This window comes from Argentina silus (genome assembly GCF_951799395.1).
Source record: "Argentina silus genome assembly, chromosome: 7".
NCBI classification, from domain to species: Eukaryota; Metazoa; Chordata; class Actinopteri; order Argentiniformes; family Argentinidae; genus Argentina; species Argentina silus.
In genome coordinates, this window is record NC_139661.1 from 15,097,854 (window position 1) to 15,125,633 (window position 27,780).

Sequence of the window (27,780 nt, forward strand, 5' to 3'; positions counted from 1 at the left end):
CGGAAAGTCTAGTAGGTCAAAAAGTGATTTTGCCTACCAAACACAAATATGTAATTCCAACAATAAATTAATTTGTTATCAACGTACACTATGCAGCCTGTAACCTTCAACAAACACACTAGATAAGATAATAAGATAATATGCAGATTAAATTCCCTCGAAATTCCAAGTGAACATTTAACACTTTCACAAGTGACAAAGAGAAGTAGAAAATTTATTGCAGTATTTGTTCCACCAAAGCGGGATCGGATCCCTTGCCCGTAATGACTAGGGTGACCTAATACAACAAAATCTACATTTACAAAATATCCTCCTGCAAGTAGGCCACAGATACTGCATGCGTGGTTCGAAATAGAATAAATTATATCCAGAAGATTCTGCCATTGTACAGCATGGACAAATGAAAGTGAACAAAAATATAAGTCAGTTCTCAGAAAAAGATCTAAAAGGGCTAAAAAGAAAACCATAGGGTGCTAGTAGTTTAAACTCCAAAAACACTTTAATAGGAACATCAAAAAGACTAATTTCCAACATTCACTTAAGGTTTTATTCTTTTTTTTACAGCTTTTTTTCTGAGATATAAACATTTGAGTTTTTGTTGTGTTAAACTATGATACAGTAGGAATAGAAATTAAACAACTATGTTCTGCTGCACAACAGCGAAGGAGCTCCCACACAATGTTTTTCGGAACATTTCCCTCGTTCACAATTCTCCTCTCCTCTCCCCTTCCTTCTCTCCTCTGAAACCCTAATGCCTCCTGGATCCAACTTTTATGCATTTTTTTTCATCACAAACAAATACAAGCAGTCTTTCTAATATAATAGTCTTTTTTTTTTCTTTCTTAGCAAGAATTACGCATGTAAAAAGTATGTAGTGTCAAATATTCTTGCACCCTCTGTGTTTATTTAAAAAAAAGAAAGAAAAAAAAAGAAAAAAGAAAAAAAAGGGTAGGAATCCAGTGAAGTTTGGCTGTGGTGTTGGAGGTGGGGGGGGTGGGTTTTAGGTTTCTTGGGGTTGGGGGGGTTTTTGGGGGGGTGATAGTAGAAATAGCAGGGTTCATTAGCTGGCAGTGCCACCATCCCTGGCAGAGTACAGAGACCGTAAAGTCTGCGCCACTTTGTTGGTCAGTTTGTGGTTGCTGGTCAAGGAGATTTTCTTGCAGATGATGTCGGACTCCTTGATAGTGTCCACCCAAGGCACCAGTTTGCGTCCTTCTCGTTTCTTGGCCTCGGCCCAGGGCCCGGAATAGGAACCGGCCATCCAGTGCACGCTGTAGCCCGTGCTGACCCTCTGGATGACGCGGGCGATCTGCGGCCGGTCCTTGTACTTGGGGCAGCAGAGGGCGATGACGTCCATGGAGTCCACGCTGGCGTTCATGTGCCCCGGGTCTGCGGAGTCGCCCGACCTCCTTGCCCGTCGAGAAGACTGTAGAGAGAGACAGAGAGTGGAGAGGGGGGGGATAGAGAGAGAGCGGGAGGGGGAGAGGGAGAGAGAGAGGGGACAATCAGTTACACCCGTGGCTCGAAACAACAAACTCAAGGTTCATTTATGACTTGACAAAAGGAAACTCAAGCACTGGCATTCTTGTATGCTCCTCAACAACCTCATAGTAAACCCAGACTAAGACAACTCCTGTACTCCTGAAGCACTTTCAAAAGAGATTCTCTGATTGAGCATCATTTTTTTCCCCCAGGAGAAGACTTCAATCAAATCTCTAGTTCCTCTAGTCACTCCTGTCTGTCTGTGTGTGTGTGTGTGTGTGTGTGTGTGTGTGTGTGTGTGTGTGTGTGTGTGTGTGTGTGTGTGTGTGTGTGTGTGTGTGTGTGTGTGTGTGTGTGTGTGCGCGCGCGCAGGTGTGTGTGTGCGTGCGTAAATGCCAAGTCAATTTCCCTGTGAGGGAGACAATTAAGTTCTATTGATTGATTGACCAATTAATCGATTCAGGCAAAGCTGAGATGTGGTTCCTCACCCCTGGTGTCCTCTCGTCCCCGTCACTCTCCTCGTCCTCCGTGTCCCCCCCCCCTGCTGGAGGGTACCGGGGGCTGGGTCCGTGTCCATGTCCGTGTCCGTGTCCATGTCCATGTCCATGTCCGTGTCCGTGTCCGTGTCCATGTCCATGTCCATGTCCATGTCCGTGTCCATGTCCTGGCCCGTGTCCTGGCCCAGACCCAGGCCCTCCCAGCAGGGCATTTATGGCTTTGATACGGATGTTGGCGCTGGCTGAGGCTTCTCCCTCCTCATCCTCCTCGTCTGGGTCCAGGTGCTCCATCAGCATTTTGAACTGGTGAGAGAGAGAGAGAGAGAGAGAGACAGATTGGATACTGTACTCATCAAGAGAGACTGGTAGAGGGTTCATTCCATGAGAATCTGGCTTTATTCATACACAACATTGCTAATGCTTGAACAGTATAATCACAGTAGATGAAATAAAAAAGAATGTCACTTTTCAGACATTCATATTCTTCAGAGTCATAAACGCATGTTATAGAAGGCAGACAACTCTGATTGACTAGCTAAAAACCCAGAGAGGATTTTGATAGGTAGCGGAGGTGATTTGGAAATCATGCTCTCGTGATGAGGTAAGCCCTGCCTGCGACTTCTAAGCCCAGATATAGCCCTGGTACAACGAGGATGTCCTCTTGGTATAAGGGTTTACGTCTGTGGCATCTGTGCGAGAGGTCCCTGGGTTCAAACCCTGCCAGTTATACATGAAGATACATAAACATCTTGGTACAAGACTTACATCCAGGTACTGCTTGACTATCCTCCTCTTAATGTCGTGAGTGAGGGCCGCGCTGGCCAGGTTGTTAGACAGGAAGTCGATGGTTTGGCGAGGGTTGAAGTGGACTGTGCTCTTCCTGTTGACCGCTTTGTCGTAGATCTTGGCGGATTCGGTTGGCGAGTACTTCTGGATTTTACTGCGGAGGAAAAAGAAGTGAGAGAGTGAGTGAGGGAGGGAGTGAGGTAGGGAGGAAGGGAGAGGGTGTGAGAAAAAGGAATATTGCATGAATTCTAAGCAAATAATAATGATCGATAATCTAACATCTAGGTTAAAGTGTCAAAAGGAATTATTCATTATTTGCTTACAAACAATACAGATATTTAAACCGTACATACATACATATATATATATATAGTAGAGATTGACAGGAAGGATGCAAGGGAGAGAGAGAGAGAGAGAGGAGGGATAAACATGCAAGATATGTTGAGGGTCAGAATCGAACCAGGAACCTTGTGATTATGTGGCATGCGCATTTGTGTCCTACGCCACTAAGCGCGTACAGATATTTCAACCGTCAACCTACACCAGACCGGAGTCTCACCTGTCTGAGAAGCCGTAGAGGTTCTTCAGGTGCTGCTTGAGCACCAGCAGCAGCAGGATGCCCTGCGACGCGTTGGCGAAGTCCACCAGTGGCGTGACGTTGTCGGGCAGGAGCCGCATCACCTTGTCCACGTCCTCCACGTCCAAGTCCTCCAGGTCCGACTCCGACTCCGAGCTCAGCTCCTGGATGGCCTTTTTGGCCTTCTTGGGCCGCCGTACCACGTCATCATCATCGTCGTCATTACCGTTGTCTTCATCACTCCTGGCTGAGTCGCTGTTCCTCTCTGTGTCCTCCCCCTCTCCGTCCGAACCGCTCTTCCACTCCCTCTCCTTCTTCACCTTCTTCTCTCGGCGCCGCGGCTCCTTCAGCAGAGACTGGGGAGAGAGGGGGGGGGGGAGAGAGAGAGAGAGGGAGGGAGAGAGAGGGAGGGGGGAGAGAGAGAGAGAGGGAGGGAGAGAGGGAGGTGGGAGAGGGAAGAGAGGGAGAGAGAGAGGGAGGAGAGATAGAGAGGGGGGGGGGGGGGAGAGAGGGATGAGGATCCATTCTGTTCAATTTGCTGTGTGTGTGTATGTGTGTCTATGTATGCGTATGCGAATATGTGTGTGTGTGTGTGTGTGTGTGTGTGTGTGTGTGTGTGTGTGTGTGTGTGAGATGTCTGACCTCTTTGAAGGTCTGCAGCAGGTTGCTCCCAGACACAGACAGGGTGATGTCGATGTGGTGCATGATGAACAGAGGCTCGTCCTGGCTCTGGAAGGGGAAGCAGGCCAGGTTGTCGGCTATGAACAGCAGCATGTTCACGTCCGTCTTCTGCAAAAGGTATGAGACAGAAACACTGGTCAATACACTCACTATATAACACACATCATCATCTTCCTCCTCCTCCTCCTCAGCAGCAGCAGAAGCATCCTCCTCCTCCTCATCCTAATCATACAGATCACACGCGTTTCGATACCATTCCTCATTCCGTTCCATGCATTACAATGAGCCCCGTCCTCCGATTTCTACCTCCACTGGTGTATTATATAGTTACGCCAACTGACTTGCGTTCATGTGTTATCAATGGACACTCGGCATCGGTAGACTCACAGAGCTGTCGTCGAACAGGTTGAGCAGGGAGATGAGGAAGGCCCTCCGGTGCTGGCGGTTGGCCCGGACCATGGAGAAGAGGTGGGAGCACAGGGCCGACGTGGTCTCGTCCTGGCGGAAGCCCCGGATGATGGCGCTCTTGCGGGACAGGGCGATGGCCTGCTGCACCTGGTAGGACATCTTCATGCCCGCTACTGCCTTCATCTGCCAGGGAGGGAGGACAGGATGAGAGGCATGTTAGATCAAATATTGATTTCCCTTTCCTTTCTTATAGGATAGGCCTTGTAGGTTTATAGGGAGACACGGTGAGTGGCATGTTAGATAGAGAGAATATGAATAAATAAAGGTCTCTCTCTCTCATAGTTGTCAGCTTGTTTTACTTCATTGTTCGTAAACAATGCAATTGTAAACAAACACTGTATAGCTTCAAAACATGGTTAGAACTGTAATTTTGATCTCATGGTCAGACCTTGCATTTTTAAGGAGTTGAACTTTCCACAGTCTGTTCGTCTGTTTAGCCAATTAGAAACAAGGTTTCATATTGATTTGCTACGTTGCATTGTTCAGTTACTATTGCTGTTTTAAAACGTCCATATTTCACAGATTCCATACGTATACATTTTTATATGTTTTCAGATAGTTTGCGTGACTGGGGCCTTAGCCTCCAGAGACACTCCTGCAGAGCTGGTGGGAGTGGACAAGGGTAAGCAATATGGCGAAACCATCACTCAGCTAATCAAGATAGAGCTGTTGACAATATTGTTTCCATCCATCTATCTGATCTATTTCTATATTTCAGACTTACGTGGATGAAGCCGGTGTACTTCTTATCAATCTCTACCAGCTGCTGATCTGCCTTGTTTCTCATGCTGGGCTCTGGGTCCGTTCCCATGGCGATGAGGTATGGAACACACTGCAGAGACAGTGAAACACAGGCTGAGGCAGGTGTATGATAGAACACTCAGGTGTGTGTTTACCTGTACAGGTGTATGATAGAATACTGAGGGGTGTGTTTACCTGTACAGGTGTATGATAGAACACTGAGGGGTGTGTTTACCTGTACAGGGTGTATGAGTCCCTGGTTGAGCGTGAGCGCAATGACGTTGAGGGCGAAGTGGCGAACGCTGGACTGCGTGTGGAAGAAGGCTTCCAGCACCTGCTTCAGGTACAGCTGCATGATGGAGCTGCTCATGCCTGACGAGATGTCGCCCATCTCCTTCAGGTCCTCCTGCTTCGACAGCTTCTTCCCTGAGGAACACAAACAAAACACACACAATGTTCATCACCACTGGAAGCAAAGCGGGTTCATCTAGGATTGAGATGTACAGCTGGTTTTAGGTAATCAAGGGTGGGTGGGATGGGATGTGGAAGGCTGGATGGGCTGGGGGAGGATATAGGACTGGGCTGGGGGAGGATATAGGACTGGGCTGGGGGAGGATATAGGACTGGGCTGGGGGAGGATATAGGACTGGGCTGGGGGAGGATATAGGACTGGGCTGGGGGAGGATATAGGACTGGGCTGGGGGAGGATATAGGACTGGGCTGGGGGAGGATATAGGACTGGGCTGGGGGAGGATATAGGACTGGGCTGGGGGAGGATATAGGACTGGGCTGGGGGAGGTTATAGGACTGGGCTGGGGGAGGATATAGGACTGGGCTGGGGGAGGATATAGGACTGGGTTGGTGGGCTGGGGCTGGGGGAGGGAACTACTCACAGTCTCTGTCAGCGTCCTGCATGCGCGTGTCTTCCTCCTGCAGGTACGTCTGCAGGTTCTTCAGGATCTGGATCTTGAGGTTGACGGAGCTGCCGTGGTCCGCCAGGATGCCGTTGTACAGGGTCTTTACCTCGGGGCAGAACATCTGGCTGGGGTGCATGATCACCAGGAACCCTGGGGGGGGGTGGGGCAGTGGGGGGAACAGGGGTTGGGAAGTTAGTGGATGTGAAACTAGTTGATTTGTGTTTGAGTGTCTGTGTTGATAACACATGAACACGAGTCAATTGGCTTGGCTACAATACACCAGTGGAGGCTGGTGGAGGTAGAAATCGGAGGACGGGCTCATTGTAATGCATGGAATAGAATAAGAAACGCTATCAAACACATAACCATTCGTCATCCTCATTCCATCCCATTCGATGGACGCGTGTTTGATACCATTCCTCATTCCGTTCCATGTATTACAATGAGCCCGTCCAATTTCTACCTACCACATATGTTCCACCACATATGTTTTAGCCTATCTTTACTCCGTCTGTTTACCTAGGCCAATGATAGCCTTGGTCTGCACCTCCTCGTCCTCATTCTTGGTGAAGTACAACAGACACTCCAGCACTTTCTCTTTGATCACCACCTGGAGGGAAAACATGGGAAATAAACGGACTGAGACAATGTTTTTTTTTTTTAATTCATTTAGTGCCAAGGGTGAATAAGGTCACCCAAATTGCGAGGTAAATACCACATAAAACACTTGGCACGATAGGTGGTGAGTGTTCTTGGACAGTTAGCAGGGCTCCTACATTGACAGACGGCAGAGATGACAAACTGTCATCCATACTTTGTAAAGTTATCGCTTGTCATAAATAATCGTTTGTCATTTGTCAAGTTATCAAGTTTTACGTGCGCCAAGGGTTGATAATGAGTTGATTATTCCTCTGAAGAGGAGAAAGATGGACTCCCTTTCTTTACCTTGTTGCTGCCCTTGAACTCCTCCAGGTCGAAGTCGAAGTGTCGACAGAGCGCACCCACGGTGAAGAGGGAGCGCAGGAGGAGGGGCTTGCCTGCAGCCAGCGTGGAGCTGTTGGGGTCTTCCTGGTGCTGGGTCTTCAGCTTGGTCAGGACGCCTGAGCGACACAAACACATGGTCACATTCAAACTCAGAAAACAACTTTATTGTCCCGTGTCTTTTCCTACATTTAGGGTTGAGGCATAGAGCTAAATTCAATTAAATTAAAAACTGAACTAATCTCCAAGGGGCAGTTACTTTGGGCACATAGGGTCAGGTTCATCAACAATAACAACAGCATACCATAGTGACATCTACACACCATAGCCACACAACTGATGGTGATGGACTAGGACTCATGTCCTCATGACTCATCATCAGAATATTATTTAATGACAGATACGACAGGCTGCTTCATACATCAATCAAGTCATTGTGGTTGGGGTTTCTAGAGGAAAAGGCGATATTGGACCAGACAGCGCTCCATTTCTCCACTTAAGAGATCCGAAAACAGCTGTCATACTTCCGTTTTGGAGCTCACTTGAACACACTGTGACTTTAACACACAAAAGCAACATCAGGACATGGTGTGTGTGTGTGTGCTCTCTTACCATAGTATCTGTTGAAGCAGGACCACACAAACTTGTAGTTATGAGTCACCTTGTTGACTACAGCTCCCAGACAGCTGACACAGTGTTGGACAACCTGGTAGTGGGAGGAGAATGAGACATTTAGTTTTGACAATACCATGTCTGTCATTAAGGAAATCATCCATCAATCAATCCATCCGTCTGTCTGTCTGGTCGTCCATCCGTCCATCCATCTATTTATCTATTCGTCAGTCAGTCCATCAACCCTTCATCCGTCCATTGGTCCACCAACCCACCCACCCATCCATCCATGCATCCATCCACCCATCCATCAGTCTGTCCATCAGTCTATCCACACACCCACCCATCCACCCACCTCTCCCTCCCTCCTTCCTTCCTTCCCTCCACCCCTCACACCCACCGTCATGCCGTATTTGATGATGAGCTTCATCAGGTCTTCTTCTATGGTGGTGAGGAAGGTCTCACTGGGGTGCTCCATCAGAGGCACCACCAGCTCCAGGATCTTCGCCACGTTACAGATCACCATGAAGTCACTGGCGTTCTGGAGAGGGAGACAGCACAGCGTTAACAGGTGGTCAGACACAGCACAGCGTTAACACAGCATCAGAACATCAAAACTCACAATATTGATGGAGGTTGTCTTTACACTGTGATCCTCACCAATATATGGAAATCTGGATTGAGGTCAATTCTCTTTCAAGGTCATCAATATCATTCACTTATGAAGCTCTCTCTCTGTGTGTGTGTGTGTGTGTGTGTGTGTGTGTGTGTAGATATCTTACATTACACTTGGTGGTCAGGTAGGGTTGCATGGTCATGGCGTGCTTGACCATGAGCTGGGCCCTGATCTTGCTGAAGAGGAAGAGTGTGGTGATGCAGGCCACCAGACGCTGGGAGTTCACACCCTTGTTATCTGGAGAGAGGAAAACAAATCAGTGATTTTAGTTGATGACCTCATAGCCTGGCCCAGTTAAACGCCACACAAAGGACTGCCAGGGTCAACCAGGCCCTACTACGAATCATATTCTTGTATTTAGTGAGGAGTAAAAACTCCATAATATTTAGTCATGTTTTATCACCACGCCTCACTGCTTATGGTACGACTACTGTTTATTTGAAAGATGCACAAGAGACAGTTTGTCATCATCTGTTCATCAGTGAAGGGTTCTGGTACCTGAGAGGGACTCTTCATATTTGAGGATGTGCTCCACCAGATTGTCTACCAGCTGCACACAGGCCTTCTTGGCTGGCTTGTACGACGCATCCTCCTCCGACTTCAAAAGCTGGAGAGAGGATGAGGAGAGAGGAGAGGAGAGGAGGACAGAGGGAGTGATTATTGTTAGTCAGAGTCTGGAGATCTGATGGAGAGTTGCACTGTGGTGCATTCTCCTCAAGAGGGCACTCTGACACAAGAAAAACACTTACATTTTGAAGAAGCTGCTCAAACCAATCGTAGCCAGTGTCTTTGCATGCCGAAACCTGAGAAAAACAACAAACATGTTATGAAAAAAACACGATGTAAAAGATTGTACATTTAGTGTGAGTATGTATTCATCTACATTAGATTAATCCTTGTCATCACGTCCGGATTTAAGGTTGGAAAAAGCCCATGCAGAGTAGACTTCCACCAAAGAGGATTAAAGCCAAGAGGCTAATGTTGTTAGCATGTCACAGGGTTCTCCCCAAAGAAGAGTGGCACTGCGCCACGCTGTGAACTTGGTGGCACCAATATGTAAACATTTAAAGGCAAATTAAACAATATATTTAATAATGATAGAGTAGCTATTTTTAATCGCCAACGACATTGTCGTTAAGAAAGCGAAAGCGTTATGATGTTCCTCAGTGAATTCAGCGTTTTAGCTGTATTTCTTTTTCGCATTCTGAAATGAATAAATGCAACTTGGGTTTTGATCATACAATCCAGCGCCACGCTGGTCAAACATCCTGGGGAGAACCCTGAAGAAGAGCAGACCGGTCACTCACCACGTCAGTGATGTTGAGGATCTTCCTGGTCATGGTATCTTTGTCGTGGGCTGGCGTGGGAGTGAACCACAGCTTCTGGAATGTCTCATTCACCAGTTTCTATACATGGACAGAGCATATGACAGGAAGTTAGCGCTAGACACCATATATAACATCAGCCCTGATCCAGAGTTGTACTGGACTGTGTAGTCTTGATTTCCTCCTCTGTGTGTGTAGACATCCATATGTATGTAAGTGTGTGTGTGTGTGTGTGTGTGTGTGTGTAGACATGCATGTGTGTGCGCGTGTAGACATGTGTGTGTGTGTGTATAGACATGCATGCATGCGTGTGTGTGTTTTATGTGTGTGTGTGTGTGTGCGTACGTGCATGTGTGTGTGCGTGTGTGTGCGTGTATGTGTGTTTGCACATGTGTGTGTGTGTGTGTGTGTTCTACCTTGATGCCCTCCTCGTCGTTGACCCTGCGGATCATCCTCACACACATCTCGGTGATCTTGTTGAAGGTGGGCTGCTCCAGACAGATGTCTCTCAGGATCTTGATCACCCTCTTCCTCACACTGATCCCCGTGTCCTGGGGGAACAGACACAGAGGGGAACACGTCAGTCAACTGTCTAATGACACTGTAAAAGATGGGTAGCATGACATGGTACGACAGGGAAAGAAAGATTAATCAATTAACAACAACAAAAGTCATAAATGTATTAGTAACAAACATTAGTCACGCAAGTCTCATATCTCAAGTGTAGAGAAGGCCCGAAGGTGTGAACTGACCTACTGGTACAACAGAGGGTGTAGTGTTGTCATCCTGCCAGTAGGTGGCAGTGCAATACCATGTTATAAACTACAGGTGAACTACTTTTGAACTCTCCCTCATATGCAGTTATGCATGGAGGAGGAAGGACCCTGGTGCAACAACACTGTTCCAATTCTGATTCAAGTGTTGTGTGCGTGTGCGTGTGTGTGTGCATGTGTGTGTGTTGTAGTTACCAGTATCCTTTCAATGAGCATGTCGTAGTACTGTTCAGTGAGCTGAGGTCTACTGAGGACGAAGCGGCCCAACAGCTCCACTGCAGCCTCACGGACACTGGTGGAGTTGTCCATCAGACGCCCATGCACCCCGCGCTGCATGTCCAACTGAGGAGGGAGGAGAGGGTTAATGACGTCCACACACACGCGTGCCCAAACACAAACACACACACACACACACACACACACACACACACACACACACGTCCAACTGAGGAGAGGGTTAATGTCTAGACAGACCCATCCCCAAAACACACAGATACACACGCTGCATGTCCAACCGAGGAGATAAGAGAAGGTTAATGTCTACACACACACACACGTGTGCGCAAACACACACACGTCCAATTGAGGAGATAGAAGGTTAATGTCTACACACACCCACCACAGGCCAAGATAAGGCAATGCAGATAAATATGGACACACATGTAAACAAACCCACACACTCGTGTCATGAAAAGATAAGGCACGTATAGACTCTGACACTCTCTCTCTCTCTCTCTCTCTCTCTCTCTCTTTCTCTCTCTCTCACACACACACACACACACACACACACAGTTGTGCGTACCCTGGCCAGAATGCTGGGGTCCGCGGCCACCACCTCGGAGAGACACTTCATGGCTTTAGTCCTGACGGCGATGGCACTCTCCCCCAGGACCCTCAGGATCTACAGAGAGGAGCAGACACCACCATTAATCCTCTCATTCTCATAGCTCACCTCTTCTAGGTTCAATGAGGCCAGGCAGACAGATCAATGGGTTGTTTCTTTACCTGTGTTAAATAAATATCAAAACTCTGAGCGAACGGCCTCATAGAGGCCAAGTAACGCACGATCAGGCAGGAGTCGTCATAGTCCACCGTGTCTGAGTTCATCCTGAGGGGGGGAACGATAAAGAAAGCTTTAGTACACTGTGTGTGTGTGTGTGTGTGTGTGTGGTGTGAGTATGTGTGGTGTGTATGTATGTATGTATGTATGTGCATGCGTATAAGTCAGTGCGTGTGTGTGTGTCTACCCCCCCTACCTGAGAGTGGTGAACTGTGAGGGGGTGGTCTTGATGATGATGCGCAGGGCCTTCTTGCGAGCCTCGGCCTTCTGCATGATCTCACCGGTGGTCTCCACCTCCTTGGCGTGGTGGGGGCCTTCAGACGAGTCGTCGTCCTTCTGGTTCTGACTCCTCATGGCCTTCTCCGTCTCTGTGGTCGTGTCCCGGAACCACTGGGCGATGTAGAACTTCCTGGCAAACTGGGAGAGGAGGGGGGGGGGGGAAGGGAGAGGCAAATGCATACACAGTGAATGGAGAGAATCCCATGGAGAGAACACACATAGCTCTGATCCACTTGTGTGGAGACAGGTGAGGATTGAAAAGGCGCACATTATCATCAGAGGACAAGAGGGAGCTACTGAAGCCATATTGCTTATACCCATCAGATCAGACCTAGATGTGCAGTAGAGAGGGGCCTGGTCAACCACGGTCACAGTGAACACACTCACCACTAGAGAGGGGTCCGTCTCTGCGTTCTCCTCCATGTAGTCCAACAGAGCCTTCTGAAGCTGTTGGGTCTCATCGTTGCCTTGGGTCTGGGGAGCAGGCGAGAGGAGAGAGTATTAAAAGATATGCTGATTTTTTTTCCATGACTGTTCGGTCTTAATTCATTTAGTGCCGAGGGTCGAATAAAGTCGCCCAAATTGTCAGCATTCTACAGTGCCAAGGGAGACTTTATTCACCAAAAACGCCGAAATTACGATGCTTCACTTTTTTTGCCAATCAAAGTATTGTTGCTAGGTAAATACCCCATAAAACACTCTGGCAACTCTAGGTGGTAAGTGTTCTGGAATTCTCTGGTAGCTAGTGAGTCAATGGATATACTGATTTGTATATATATATTTTTTTTTTCATGACTGCTCTGTCTTAAAGCTATTAGTCATCTTTGACACATTCATCACAGTGCTGACTATCAGCAGGTGTGAATATGCAGGCCTCTAGGGAGATGGTTTGACCGTGTATAGACTAACCGGGTGTGTTTCATTCCTGTCTAATACCTATTTTATTACTGACTTCAGACGCGTTGATATATCTTCTCCAGATATCACTCGACATGCTCGATGGTAGTGGGTTTTGCGGGCCTCGAGGAGGATGGTTTGACCATTAATAGATAAAGGTTTCCTCTACACCTACTCTACTGTTCGATCCCCTGTCTGAATGGAGGCTGTGTCAGAGGTGCAGGGTGGGGGTTGCTGTTACCTCCCGTAGGATCCTGTCGATGGAGCGCTGGTCCATCTTACTGGTGACGGCGTCCTTCCGCAGGCGGGCGGCCACGGTGCCCAGGTAGTCCAGCGACGCCACCCTCAGGGCCATCTCGGTCTGCTTGTTACTGAACTGGTGCACCTGGGAGAGGGAGAGGGAGAGAGAAGGAGGGGGGGAGAGAGAGAGGGAGGGAGGGAGAAGGAGGGGGGGAGGAGGGGGTGAGGGAGGAGAGAGAAAGGGAAAGGAGAGATGGGGAGAGAGGGGGGGAGAGAGGGAGGGGGAGAGGAAAGGAGAGAGAGAGAGAGGGAAAGAGAAGGAGGAAGGAGAGAGAGAGAGAGGATAGTGTTAGGGGCACCACTCATTTGTTCATTCAACATTAATTTAGCCTCCCTCAGATGGTTAGCTGACACACATCTCTGAAGAACTGGCATTAAAATAAGCAGCCCTCTAGGGAGGAAGGGTGATAGCTTGCTGGTCCACAGGAAAGGTTCAGGAACACCACAGACAAGCTATGATTCTGCCTCATCACTCCAGCAATGGTGTGAATATCCTACGTTTCATTGTTTATTTATGGCAGACAGGCAGGCAGACAGGCAGGCAGACAGGCAGGCAGACAGACAGGCAGGCAGACTCACCAGTAACCGTCCCAACAGACTGAGCAGCAGTTCAGCAGCTGGCCACTCAGGCTTGTTGACTGTAGACAGCAGGTCCTGGACAAAGTTCTCAAACAGAGGCCTGTAGTCCTCCTCCCCCTGTTTACTGCCACACCTGGGGGGGAGGGGGAGAGAGCTTTAGATGAGCATTATAGTTACCAGGTAAAACAGAGAGGAGATATTCATACTTCTCAAACTCCTCTACAAGGTGCAACATCAGGAAGAAGATCGTACTTTTTGAGGAAGACAGAGAGGAAGTTCTGAGCTGTCCTCATGGCTGTCTCATAGGAGTTGGTGATTAGGAGGTCCTGATCCATCTGGGAGAGAATCAAGAGAATCATTCAAGAGTTAATCAGACTTTTCATTCATTACATTAGAGTAAGTATATAACATTAGTGTAAGTATTTGCTAAGTTTGATGACAACTTGGAGCACGATGGGAGTTTGATGCAATTCATTAGAGTTGTGTATCTCATGAGAGAGAGAGAGAGAGAGAGAGAAAGAGAGAGAGAGAGAGGGAGGGAGGGAGGGAGGGAGGGAGGGAGGGAGGGAGGGGAGTGTGTGTGTCGTACCTTGCTCTCATACTCATCCTCCATAGCGTCCCTGTCTGAGGGCAGATGCACCACACACTGGATGAGCTGCAGCACCAGAGCCGTCACCATCTGGATGTGCATGGGCTCTCCATCCTTGTCTATGCTGTTCAGTCTGGGGACAACAGGGGACAGGAGTAAGACAGCTGACACACACACACACAGCTGAAACACAAAGCTGACGCTAAGCTGAGTTAATCCTGTAATTTTGGACATACCTGAAGTTCCTGAGGCTGCGTTTGCTGGTGGGCAGTCTGGCCAGGGAGGTGAAGATCTCCTCCAGGATCAGCTGTCTGTGCTTCTCGTAGCGGGAGAACACCTGCACACACAAGGGAAGGGAAATACATTAAGTCAGTTCAAAAAGACAATGTTCACCATATTGCTAGCACCTGTCCAATCCTGTCAGTATAGGAGTGAGTAGAGGCTAGGGAGTAGGGGCCTGGGGCTAGGGAGTAGGGGCCTGGGGCTAGGGAGTAGGGGCCTGGGGCTAGGGAGTAGGGGTTAATGAAGTCAGGAACACTTACTGCAGTGACCAGCTTGATGGCACACAGCTGCAGCTCACTGATGTTCTCCACAAAGAACGGAGTGATGCCCATGGAGGAGACCTGTGGATAGACAGACAGATAGAGAGAGTGGGGGAGAGTGAGAGATAGAGAGAGAGAGAGACCGAAACCATTATCACTTGAAACTCTGTTAGGGTTAGCACTACTATACTCCAGATATTACTATACATGCTCTGGCCACAGCATGCATCAGAGGTCCAGTGTTGTCCTCTCTGAGAGAGCTCCTACCTGCAGGATGGTGGTGTCGGTCAGAAGCTGGATGTCCAGCAGCTCTGCGATGTTGGTGACGATGTCACACACCTTGTTGTACAACATGATGAAGACACGCTGCTTGTTGTTGGAGCACTTGGCCCGCTTGGCCTTGGAGCTCAACAGACCGCCTGATTGGACGAGAGAGGGGAGACGAGACTAATGTCACTAATGTGAACAGATAAGAATCATATCTACTCATCCAGGTTAGTCTCATTGAGATAAAATTAAGTTTTCAAGAGAGAGTGAGAGTGTGGGTGTCTGTGTATGTGTGTGTGTGTGTGTGTGTGTGTATGAAAATGTGTGTGAGAGTGTGTGTGTGGCCTGCTGACCTCTGGGGTCCACCCTGTAGACGGGGTCATACTGGGGGTAGAGGGTGTTGACAAGGTGGAACTTGGTGTACCCCAGCACCCTCTCGATCACGTCCTCGATGTACACAGCCTTGGGCATGTGTGCGGAGGTCATGATGTTGAGGGCTGTCAGACAGGCGTCCGCTGACTTGGTGACGCGCTCCAGGATCAGATCCCGCCACAGCTTCTCCTCATCTTCAGTGTCGTTGTCCTGGAGGCGGAAGCACGACACAGCGGATTTTAAAGGAATTACAAAAAACATAATAATAATAATAATAATAAATATGTTTTTTTAATAAAGTACTTGAAATAAAAATACATGGCCAAGATAATGTCTAATGACAATATTTTCTCTGGAAAAATCTATAAAAATAATGATTTCAATTATCAACCAATATATGGCTATTGAGTATAACAATTGTATCTTAAATTGTATGCACTTTGAGATCACTCTTGTATAATGAAAAGTGCTTTATACATGTAATACATTATTCATATTAAACTCCAGTGATGGCTGCCTCAGTGTGTAGAGAGTAGAGGTGTGGGAGAAACCCTCACATAGTTCATGAGTGTGGAGAGCTTGGCCCCGTCTTGGATGTTCTTCTCCAGGATGTTCAACACCTTCACCAGCTTGTCAGTTGGCATCTGTGGAGACAGACAGTTGAACCGTGTTAGTGGAGGGCTAGAATAAACATGTGCAACCCTAGTACAACCAGCCCAGTAGAAGCAGCAGGTTGATAAACTGTGTAAAAAAAGAGGTGTAAAACAGGTGTAAAAAAAATGAAATGTAAAGGTGTGAATGTGTAAAGCCTACCCTACAGGTGTAAAGGTGTGAAGGCCTACCCTACAGGTGCACAGGTGTGAAGGTGTACCCTACAGGTGTAAAGATGTGAAGGTCTACCCTACAGGTGCACAGGTGTGAATGCCAGGTGTGAAGGTGTACCCTACAGGTGTAAAGATGTGACGGTCTACCCTACAGGTGTAAAGGTGTGAAGGCCTACCCTACAGATGTAAAAGTCTACCCTACAGGTGTACATTTGTGAATTCCAGGTGTGAAGGCCTACCCGACAGGTGTAAAGGTGTGACTGCCAGGTGTAAAGGTCTAAATGCTAGGTGTACAGATGTAAAGGCCTACCCTGCAGGTGTAAATGCTAGGTATACAGCTGTAAAGGCCTACCCTGCAGGTGTAAATGCTAGGTATACAGCTGTAAATGCCTACCCTGCAGGTGTAAATGCTAAGTGTACAGGTGTGAAGGTAGAAGGCCTACCCGGCAGGTGATGCCCATGGCCTTGATCTTGGCTGACTCACTGCCCAGCTCGTTCAACTGGTGTTTCCCTAACAACAGCTCCTGAGGAATCTCATCATCGTCCTCTGGGGATGACAGCACACATGGATTTCATTGGTTAGCACTCTTTGAAAACACAGTGAAATATCACCTTAGATATGAGGTAGGGCTGATGGTGAAGGGGAGAGGTATAAGAGAGGAGAGTTGGGACATTTATGGCTGGGTTCCCGGACACAGATTAAACCTCTTCCTAGCCTACAAAGCATGATCAATGGAGAGGCTTAATGGAGGCTTAATCTGGGTCTGGGAAACTGGCCCACAAGACTCAGCATTAAACGTGCATCAGAATAGGATTACTGTGCCCTTCGCTTTGAATAACCATTTGATAATTACCCATAACAGAGAAGTCAACATCTTCTAGGTTCTCCAGGATGTTGTCAACACTGTTGGAGAACCTCTTGAATGTGGACGAGTCCATCAACTCTGCAAGGCGGAAAAATTCAAAAACCTCAGTTGATGCCGTTACTCAAACAGACAATGACACTCCAACGGCAACAGGAGAGCAAAGGGTTTATGACACGTACCTTCGTGAGTGAGCTTGGGTTCGTACGCTTTCCTCTTCTTCTGCTTCTCCTTCTTCTTCCTGGCAACTGAAAGAGGAGGAGGAGGAAGAAGAAAAAATTACAGTTTAATTAAAACACCTAAAACGCTAAACATACAAGAGATCAGAGTGGTATATTAGATATTATATTATTAGAAGAGTGGCGCCAATGAGCTGCACATAGTTCCATGATGCTTTCTGGTTAAACTTCCTGATTTACTCAATTTTGATTTTATTCATTAGACAAATAACCTGTTGCCAGGCAATGTCAAGGATCTATTTGGCGTTGGCCAATAGAAAATTAACCCCTTCATTGGCACCACTCTTCCTTATAGAACACTCGAAGAAAGATGAATGTACTCACAGGACAGATCTTTTCGAAAACAACCACACACACACACTCACACAAACACACAGCGTTCAACCAGCATATGGGACACTGCACTACAGCTGCATAGCCAATCCAGCGTATATATTTGCGGTACAAGACGTCTTCAACAATGACGTCTCTGATCTCAGTGGAGACTCACTCTCGCTCATGCTGGGCGGTGGTGGCGAGTCCTCGTCAGAGGAATCCCGGTAACGGCTGCCCGACCCCCGGCGGCCATCTTGGAAGAGCCCCCCGCTCCTCCTGTGCTCTCCGGACCCCCTCCGTTCTCGCTCCGGGGGCACAAAGTCCCAGGACTTGTCCCCCTTGTCCCGGTCCCTCCTCTGCCGCTTCCTCGCAGCTGGGGACGTTAGTAACACGGACACAACGTTAGTAAACGGTCACTGCTTTGGTGAACGTTGTTATTCAATTGTCACTAACAACAGTTTGATAGAACTCCCAGAACTTCGATTCTGGAGTCCAACCAAGGTTGACCATTTATTACAGAGGAGAGAGCCAAAGACAGCTGTCTGTACAGAGATAATACTAATACTAATCATAACAGAATCATTGAACAGTGTATGCATGACTGAACTAAATGTAACATGACATGGTCATACTGATTGAAATGGTCCCAACAGGAATCAAACCCACAACCTAAGCGTTGTTAGCGCCATGCTCTACCAACTGAGCCACAGAGTTGTTGTATGGCTATATTGACTAATAAAATATTGAATAGTGTTGTTGCTGTTGTTGTCACAGCCCCACCAAGTCAGCGGTTGGAGAGAAAAACTGATATCGAGCATTGGGACTTTTACTCACATTCTCCGTTGGCCTCGTCATCCGAGCTGACCTCGGCATACTTGGGCTTGTCGTTGACAGTGGTGCGTTTCCTCTTGTTCATCTTCACCCTCTCACACAGCGGCATGCTGGACTCGATCTCCGCCCGCAGCTCAGGAGGAAGCTCCTTCAGCACCGCAGGGTCCAGGCCGCCTGAGGGACAGGAGGGAGGGAGGTAGAGAGGGGGGAGGAGGTGGGGTTAGTTAGAGAGGGGTGGCGGGGACGCACTGGCTGGTGTTATGTGTGTGTGATGTAGTACTGGGTATTGTTACTTCGTTGTTACTGTGATGTAGCCTATTGAATAATCTATAAACAAGGTTTCAATTTTAACATAGATTGGTTTATTCATTAATAACCTGTATCAGACAAAATACTCAATTTTTTAATTTCATGAGATCACATTGAGAGAGAGAGAAAGAGAGAGATTGTGTGTGTGTGTGTGTGTGTGTGTGAAAAAAGAGAAGGAAAAAGAGGGAGAAACAGAGAGAGTGAATGAGTCAGGAAGAGTGAATGTGATCATGCATGAGTTAGGAAGCTCTCGTACTTTTGCTGGACCTCCCTGAGGACAGCCTGTTCTTGCCAGACTTGGAGTGTCTGATGAACCTCTGAACCTCGTCGATGGAGAGCTTCTGCAGCACAACCACGGGCTTGGGCCTCTTACTGAAGTCCTCCATCAGCCCCAGCCTCTCCAGCTTCACCCTGGGCTGCGACCAGCCCTCTCCTACCGGCCCCGGCCCGGGCCCAAGCCCAGGCCCAGGCCCGGGCCCAAGCCCAGGCCCAGGCCCGGGCCCAGGCCCAGGAGCCTCCTTGTCCCGCTTCACCTTGGGAATCACAAAGTTCTTCAGGGCCCCAGACCCCTGGCCACCCAGGAGATACGAGGGGAACTCTCCTCCTCCACCACCTACTCCTACTCCAGACTTGCTGTCTGAGTGTTGGTGTTGTTGGTGTTGTTGTTGTTGTCTAGAGCTGTCTGGTCTGCTCCTGCCTACATCCCCACTAGACGACCGAAACCCAGGCCTGTCCCCGGCGCGCGGTCGCCCGCTAGAGTCGAAGCCTCCCCCCCGACCCTCCTGTTTGACCCGCGGGCTCTCCGCTTTGTACCGGTCCTCAGGAGAACGTCGGTCTCTGGGCTCACCGGTGTCACTCCTGTGCCGCCTCTCCCGGTCCCGGTCTCTATCCCGGTCCCGGCCGTGCTCTCCCCTGCCGGAGGACTTGGGCGTGTCTGGCCGCCGGTCCTGTTTGCCGTCGTGTCGGTGCCGCGAAGGCTCTCGGCGGTTGTCGTGTTTGTCGTGCCGGTTCTTGATTACCTCAGGCCTCCCGTCGGGTTTGAGCCGTAGAACCCCGGCGGTGTCGGACCCCTCGGCCGCCGGGCCCTCAGCAGGCTCCTCAGGCCAGCGCTGGGCCTCCAGGGCCGGGATAGGAGCTACCATGCAGGGGTCCAGCTGGCCGTCGGCGCGGCCCGCCTGCTGGAGGTCGATGCTGACCATCAGGGCTGGGCGGCTGGCTCCATTCCCAGCCGCAGTGGCCTCCTGTGGAGTCAGCTTCCCGGCGTTGCCCCCTCCTCCTCCGCTGCCTGGAGCCCCAGTGGTCCCGGCGGTGCCTCCGGCCCCCGGCTCCAGGGGGAACGAGTCCTGCTTTCTCTTCTTCAGAGGCTTGTCTGGTGAGAGAAGATACAGGGGGCAAAGTTTTACAGTTTCCTAAAAATGCATATAGCGTTAATTAAAACAATTATAATAAGAAATAATTGTAAAAAATCTGAAGTAAATCGTCAAGTTTATTGAAGTAAAATGAAAGTGTCATCAGGCAATAGCATTCAGGGAATAAAAGGTATGTGCTATAAGTGATATAAAAAAAGGTAGCCATTTAAAAAATGTGATGCGTTACGAAAGCAAGGCTACGTGTTAACACAGCTGGTAAAAGCAGCATACACACCTTTATCCTGCACCTCCTTGGAGCAACGCTCCCTCTCATTGGCCGCCTCCCTCTCTATCCTCTCGATTTCTGCCAGCGCGTCCATCTCTTCGTCATCATAAGGAGACGAGGGAGGGCCCTGGCCCGGGGCAGACGCCTGCTTCCCTGCACCCATGTTCTGCAGCACGGGGACCGGCTGGTACGCTAGCTCCCCCTCCAGGTCGGAGGACTGCTCTAGGCCTGGCAGCAGCTCCCCCGAGGGGTCCGAGTCCGGGGATTTGACCCGGGAGAGCCTCAAGGTCAGCTTGGTGGAGTCCTTGGACGGGGAGCTGACGATGTCGTACAAGTCCTTCTCGTCTTTCACCGTGATCTTCTTTTTCTGCTGTTGTTGTTGTTGTTGTTGTAGTTGTTGTTTCTTCCTCTGCTCCGGAGACTCCAGAAACAGGTCAGGAGGACCTTCGCGAGGCGACGCGTAGGGAGGGGGGGATTGGAGGATGAGAGGAGGGCGAGAGCCAGCTAGGGAAAAAAACACATCTGACATGAAAAATATCCTCTCATTTATATGCATTTCATTTTGGAATGAAGAAAGAATGCCATCTAAGGCTGAAAGTATAAGTGGCTTTGGAGACGACTGCAACGACGTTGGAGACGTGATTGATGTCATTATAATGGGAGCCATTACTGTACCTTTGGGCGTTCCATCACTTCCTGCTGGAGAGCACCCAGACTGTGGTGACCTCAGAGGAAATGATGCGTTTCTCATGGGGGGGTCAGTTTCCTGGAGAGGTAAACAACAGAGGGACAGGACACAGGTCAATGCGCAAATATTTGACTTTTATTTCTCTTTTTTTTTTTTCCCCCAATAACATAAATGTTGAATTGTAATGTTTGCGAACTGAAAATGAGTTTATAAAAAAAAAAAAAAAAAAAAAATATATAAAAAATAAATAAATAATATAAATTACATTTTTATTACATATTCATCCGATAATCCATGGTTTGCTAGCTGTAGCTGCAGTGTTACCTCATTCCCCAGCCTTTGGACTATGCTCATGTAGTCTTCACTGCTGTGCCTGTCTGGTTGGTGGTTAGACGCGTTGCTCATCTGTCCTGAGACCTTCCCCTCGTGGATGTTCCTCATCCCCCCAGGCACCATGGGGCTGGCGACAGACACTGAGAGGGAGGGAGGGAGGGGGCAGAGAGAGGGAGGGAGGGAGGGAAGGGAGGAGGAGGAGGGGAGGGTGGATGGTTAGACCGAGACTACCATGTTAAACAGACACATAACACAGATAAACCACTCCACTAGGTCTAGGAGATGACTATAACATTTTGTAGTAGAGTTGTAGTTATTTTGTGCCACAAGTACATCTGCAAAGTAACAGCAAGCCTGTATCAAAGGCTTTCATAATGGGTTCAAGTTACAATACATAATCAAAAGAAGATCAATAATGTGATCAATAGCCGATCAATGCACTGTTCAATACATGTGCACATGTCCCGTCCCGTCCCCCATCCTCTCTGCAGACACCCAGACGGAGGCTCACCTTGCTGTATCTGTTGGTGCTGATTGTAGCTGGGTGGCTGGGGGTACTGCTGCATGTAGCCCGCGGGGCTCTGGGGGGTGTAGGGGCTGGGCACTGGGCTGTTCTGCTGGGGCAGGAACCTACCGCTCGAACTGGACTGGGGCGACACAAACCGGCTGGAGCAGGACAGAGACAAACAGAGAAACCGGTTCAAACACTACGGCATGGTAAAGAGTACAAGTGCAACACTGGGGTAATTGATCATGGACAATTGAGTACTATTTCCCCCCAAATGAAGCATGATTGAAGAAGCTTTGAGGAACTGAGCTACAGAAGAAGCCATGAACACAGGCTTCCCGTAGCACGTAAACACATCAGCGACATTGTGACATCATCGCCCACCTGGATGGACTGGGAGATATGGCAGCCTGCTGGAAGTTGCCTGAAGGGGCGGGGCTGCCGTGCATGGAATTCTGGGACATTTTGTACTGCTGCACCATTGGCTGCTGCTGCATAATACCTGCTAATTAACAAAGACACAACCAATGAAACCACAGGAACGATAAAGATGCTCAAGCATCGTGAGTGATAAGACAATGTAATGGTAGTCTGAATCCATTCAGACGACGCCAACTGAAAGCTCAAAGGTCCAGTGTGTGGGAGGTTATGGGTGTATTATGCAAATTGCCTCTTAAAAGGTCTTCTGTGCGCGTACGTGTGTGTGCGTGTGCATGTGTAGGTGTGTGCATGCGTGCGCTGTATATGTTAGTTGTGTGTGTGTGTGTGTGTGTGTGTGTGTGCGCGCGCCTGCGTGCTGTATACAGTACGCTAGTCGCATATGCATACCTTTCTCCCTGAATATCCCGGGGCTCCTGGAAAGCACAGTCTGCAGCAGCAGCGGCACATCCCCCTCTGGCTCATCACTGCCCAGGTTGTCCTTCAGCTCTCTACAGAGGGCAGGCACACACTCCAGTTCACTCTTTATTATGTCAAACATGTCTTCAAAGGCAGACTGTCAACAAATGAATCATTAAAGGTAGACTTCCCTCTGTGGGAAGTTGCCCCTAGGAGCGGATGAAATATTGACTAACCCGCCCCAAATCTTAACCTTGGTCGTACGCGAGAAAAACAGGGCAATTAGCCCTGTATCAAAGTTTAGGGCAGGGGTGTTAAACTCGTTTTGGTGCATTGGACCAAATGCAACCTCGCGCAGGCCAACAGACATACAGTATTATATGCATGTAAAACTAAACGAATGTCTACTCCTGTACCCACCGGTGCATCATATTATTACAATCCTCCATTGCAGCCTACATTTAGCTTACGCTCAATGCCTAATTTCCACAGAGCTCAATATGACACTGTTACAGTAGCCTAGTCAAACAGTCAGACGAAGTAGGAGTTTTTAATGCCTGCCAATCAGGGAAGAGGGTGGTAGAGATTAAAAAAAAAAAAAAAAAAAAATGAAATAAAAATAGAATAAGACATTATGCAAGCAATGCTTTCTGGTTGAACTTAATTGCCATCTTCCCATTTCAAAGCCGACCTATCATCCCGTATCTTTGACACCCCTGGTACAGGGGCAGCTTAACCCTACCCCATCCCTTCCTCCCCTACTCTGAGATACTCACATGTGCTCGGTGGAGACCTGGTTCAGGCTGTGGACCAGCTGGGAGGCCAAGTTCTCATCCCGACAGGCCAGCAGGCAGTTGACCTCCTCTGCAATCCTTCCATTGTAGAGCAGGCTCTTGGTGGTGGTGGCAGGGAGAGGGGAGGGCAAGGGGAGCTGGTTCAACACTGCGACACAGGAGGGAGAAGATGATATCAGATAACTCGGAATCAACTCGTTTGAGTGCTTGAGAAAAACAACAACACACCCGTCGCCTCAGCTTGGCAAGCAAGGGGCGGCTTCTCTCTGGGTGCACTGTTCCGAACGTGTGAGTTGTTCTAAATTCCGTAAGATATCTCATAACTCCGGAACACCAGCCCATATTTACCACTGTGTGCATTTCAGGCGGAGTGTTTAACTAGTAAGAATAGCTGGTTCCACCTTTTACCAAATATAGTCATAAGGGCTTAATGGAGCCACCATAAACCGATTTTTAAGACCTATATTGAAATGTCACAAATCATTTAGAAGCAATTTCATACAGTAGAAAGAATGTGGCATAACGTTTGACATGTTGCATTTACACAGCATGACATGTACACATAAACCATTTGTTTCGCATCTTTGTAAACATTATAAATGGTTTATGAAGGCTCCATTATTTATGCCTGGGCCAGTTGATGCTGTGGAGATGAGACAGGAGGAGCGGGAGGAGAGTGGAGGAGGACTTACGGTCAGTGAGGCTAGCGATCCCAGCAAGAGTGGTGATGGGAACATGAGGCATATCCCCATTCATGCTGAAGGTGGGGGCGGGGGGGAGTGTGGCGATGCACAGGTAACTCAGGGGTCACAGCCGCAAGAACCAGTCCTCACATCTCCTACGACCTGGTGGAGGAGAGAGAGGAGGGGGGGGGGGGGGTTGTGGTTAGGAGATCTGGTGAAGACCTTTAAAAGGGTCGAACCACCGCACTAGAGAGCACGACCTTACACACAGAACTTCGAGCATCTGACAAACAGGGGAGGCTAGTGGAGGTAGGAATCAGAGGACAGGCTCATTGTAATGCGTGGAATAGAATCAAACACGTGTTCCTCGTTCCATTCCTGCCTCTTCTCCTCTCGGCCCCCATCAGCCTCCTCTGCTGCCTAAAGCTATTTAATGAGCATATGATCTGTTTCCTGTTTAACTGGTTCGTGAATATTGAAAATAATGACAGCGAAAGTAATACGAAATCTCTGACGTGTATTTTTCAGTTTATATTTTTGTGGGGTGTGCCTCTTCAGCTCTTGTCATGCATATTCTCCATATAAAAACAACAAGCATTAAAGGGACTGTTCGGCCCAATTTCATGTTTAGCTGAAATATCATCCGAGTTGATAAATTGTCCTCATACGCCAGTCGTAAAAGATTCACCAGTTCTCCATTATCTACTACCGCAGCACAGGCTAACAGTTAGCAGCGCCGTCTGCAATAGACAGGATTCCAACGTCCCTAAGTTAGCATTGTTCGAATTACATGCCAAAATCTCCTCAGAGAAACTTCAAACAAAGTTGATTTGCAAGTTACGCTTGAAAGGATGAAAAGGACAAGCAAGTTGAGTAGCAGCTATTTGTATACAGATAGCAATCACTCGGCAGTCGAGTGACAGTCCAGTGAGGGGAGGCTTGGCTGGTGAAACCGAAACCAAAACAAAGAGGCTGTGTGTGAGTCTACGAAGAGGAAATAGTTCCAGTTCTGTGCAAATGGATTATAGAGAATGTAATTGTTTGATTTTCAATAGAAAGCATATAAAAAAAAAAATCCTTTCAAGCGTAACTCGCAAATAAACTTTGTTTGAAGTTTCTCTGAGGAGATTTTGGCATGTAATTTAAACTGTCAATTTAGGGACCTTGGAATCCTGTCTATTGCAGACGGTGCTGCTAACTGTTAGCCTGTACTGCAGTAGCAAAATAGATAGAGAACTGAAGAATCTTTCCCTATTGGCCTTTGAGGACAACTCAGGGTAAAATTATATTTCACCTAAACATGAAATTAGGCTAAACCATCCCTTTAAAACAAGGCTTGCTGACTCATAATTGATGCAGCCAGGTTGAAATACCTTTCAGTGGAGCTTTCTTCTTTCTGGGTTTGGACCAATAACATTTCAGGAAAACGTCCTCAAGTCTATGGAAAAAACAACAACAACAATAACAATAACAGTTAGAGTTTTTGCTGGCTTGGATTCTTCACACACAAGTAGTACATTGACTGAACATTCACAGAGATGTTGACCAACTCCAGTGACTGAAATGTAACCTAGCATCATACATATTCATTGCGAAACTGTGCATTACAACCTCTCATTTCATGTTGGTGGAAATTTAGCCTGTGTTTGCTAATATGCAACAGTGCTGGGCACCATTCAAATCACATCAACAACACGTTCCTGCTATGCATAATTCACTACCAGGCAAGCCTTATGAATGGCAGAACAGTATGTCCCTGGCTGTGCATTAGGCCTGCTGTTGAGTCACACACTAAACACACACCCACCCAGCACTGCATAAGTACTCTGTCAAGCTGAGAATATCCCAGTCACAGATACCCCCCACCCCCCCAAAAAAACAAATGCAACACTGTTGCCAAATAATTCTCCATTGAAAAACCCTGCAAGATAGAGAGCCATAGAGTTATACAGTGCATATGACTCAAGCAAGAGAGCTACTGTACTGATATTAATAGGAAAAAAAATTGAACGCCACAATACGTGTATGATACTGTGCTTTCGTTTATTACCCAAACTATTGTGTAAACACTCCACTCTAGAGACCATTTCCTGGTGCTTACTACTCCTCTACTCTCTCTATCTATGTGGTTGGGACTGGCTGACAGCTGGGGAACTGACAGGCCGTAGAGCACAAAGGAACAGATGTACACACACTGCACCGTGGTGTGGTAGTGGTGAAAGGGGGGGGGGGTTACACGACTCTATCAACAGTCCTATCATGCGATGGAGTTGTGTTTGAAACGTTGGAAAACAACATTATGCATGGCCGTTGTGATAGGCTCATTAAATGCATTTTGACTCAGTAAAAAGGTCAACAATGTTCATCAGCTAGCTAGCTAATCAACTCAAACTACGGTGGTAGCAAGCTTGCATAAGGCAGTGGCTTAGTAACTACAGGACACTCACTTGATGCAGGTCAGATTAGCGAGATAGCTAACAATAGTCGTTTTCGTACAGGTCAATTATGCTAGCAGTTAGCTAAGCTAACTGTTTAGCTAGTAAACGCACCCAGTATATCGCTAAAATAAACATGCAGGTAAAGAGGGCGTAAACGGGTAGCTAGCTAACTACTTTGATAAACACTAGTGGGTCAGAATAGCTAGCTAGCTAGCTAACTTGAAATATAACGTAAAACAGACTAGAATATTATGAAAGCCTAGCAAAACAGCTACGGCCGATCACGGCCGTACACTCCTCGGGCTCGACAAATGACAGGCCTGCCACTACGCCTGTACGATAGGAAGCTAACTAGCTGTGTGAGCTATGGGACCTGACTAAACCCTGAAACAAAAACGTTCCATGGGCCGTTCATTGTGTACCATAATAACTCGTTGACAGGTCTACAAGTAGCTTACATAAATGCGTAAATTATCAGAGAAAATACTTTATGAACGGGCAACTTTTCGTTGCAATGTTTTTTGATACCGTTTAATGTAACTGCATATTCTATTCCATCCCAGCAATTACACCTACCCTGAGCTATACAAGCTAACGGTAGCTAAATCACAATTGGCTGGCTAGCTTGTTTGGTAATCTCTCAGAATAAAAAAACGTCAGAGATTTGGTCATAAACATTCATGTGCATAGTTCATAACATCTAAATTTACCTTCTGGTGTTAGCTACGTTTCAGGGGAGGGGAATGTTGTAGGTAGGGGTCCGGGTCTGTGTGTGTCTCTCTCTCTAGCTCCCCCTTTCTTCTCTCTCGCAGCTCCTCCAAAGGAACTCAGTTGAATTGCCAGCTAGCTGGCCAGCTAGCGTAGCTAGCTATCAACAATAATCCGACTCGGGCAGATTCGTTCTTCTTCCGTCATGTACGGGTGAATGTTTGAACGGAAGTATAAGGGGAAACATTCGTTCGTTGGAGTTTCGGTCGGTCTAAACCGACATGAACAGAAACCGTGGCCAATTTCGCCTGTAAATGAAAAATATGACGATTGTTGCGGAGATCAATAGGCTCCTCGTAGAACAAAATGCCGAC

The 27,780-nt window shown here is 47.9% G+C and overlaps 1 protein-coding gene across 1 annotated transcript; it reads right to left on the reverse strand.

The window, feature by feature from the left end:
- Nucleotides 1-196: 196 nt before the first annotated feature.
- Nucleotides 197-27,780, reverse strand: LOC310807162 (nipped-B-like protein A). The gene is made up of 48 exons (XM_083673488.1): nt 27,409-27,780; nt 25,634-25,698; nt 24,270-24,422; nt 23,560-23,725; nt 22,775-22,875; nt 22,331-22,451; nt 21,950-22,104; nt 21,430-21,578; nt 21,093-21,183; nt 20,427-20,921; nt 19,039-20,151; nt 18,477-18,647; nt 17,818-18,015; nt 17,271-17,336; nt 17,080-17,169; nt 16,669-16,772; nt 15,959-16,045; nt 15,383-15,611; nt 15,030-15,181; nt 14,763-14,843; nt 14,457-14,557; nt 14,221-14,353; nt 13,884-13,966; nt 13,632-13,764; nt 12,994-13,137; nt 12,243-12,329; nt 11,773-11,993; nt 11,522-11,624; nt 11,319-11,417; nt 10,712-10,858; nt 10,160-10,294; nt 9,726-9,824; nt 9,168-9,221; nt 8,917-9,025; nt 8,525-8,655; nt 8,143-8,283; nt 7,743-7,836; nt 7,095-7,249; nt 6,669-6,759; nt 6,126-6,299; nt 5,468-5,658; nt 5,216-5,323; nt 4,411-4,614; nt 3,985-4,131; nt 3,325-3,698; nt 2,745-2,919; nt 1,971-2,282; nt 197-1,426 (listed from the first exon to the last, which is right to left on the reverse strand). The coding sequence occupies exons 3-48, from the start codon at nt 24,331-24,333 to the stop codon at nt 1,061-1,063; spliced, it is 7,944 nt and encodes a 2,647-aa protein (XP_083529614.1). The 5' UTR covers nt 24,334-24,422; nt 25,634-25,698; nt 27,409-27,780; the 3' UTR covers nt 197-1,060.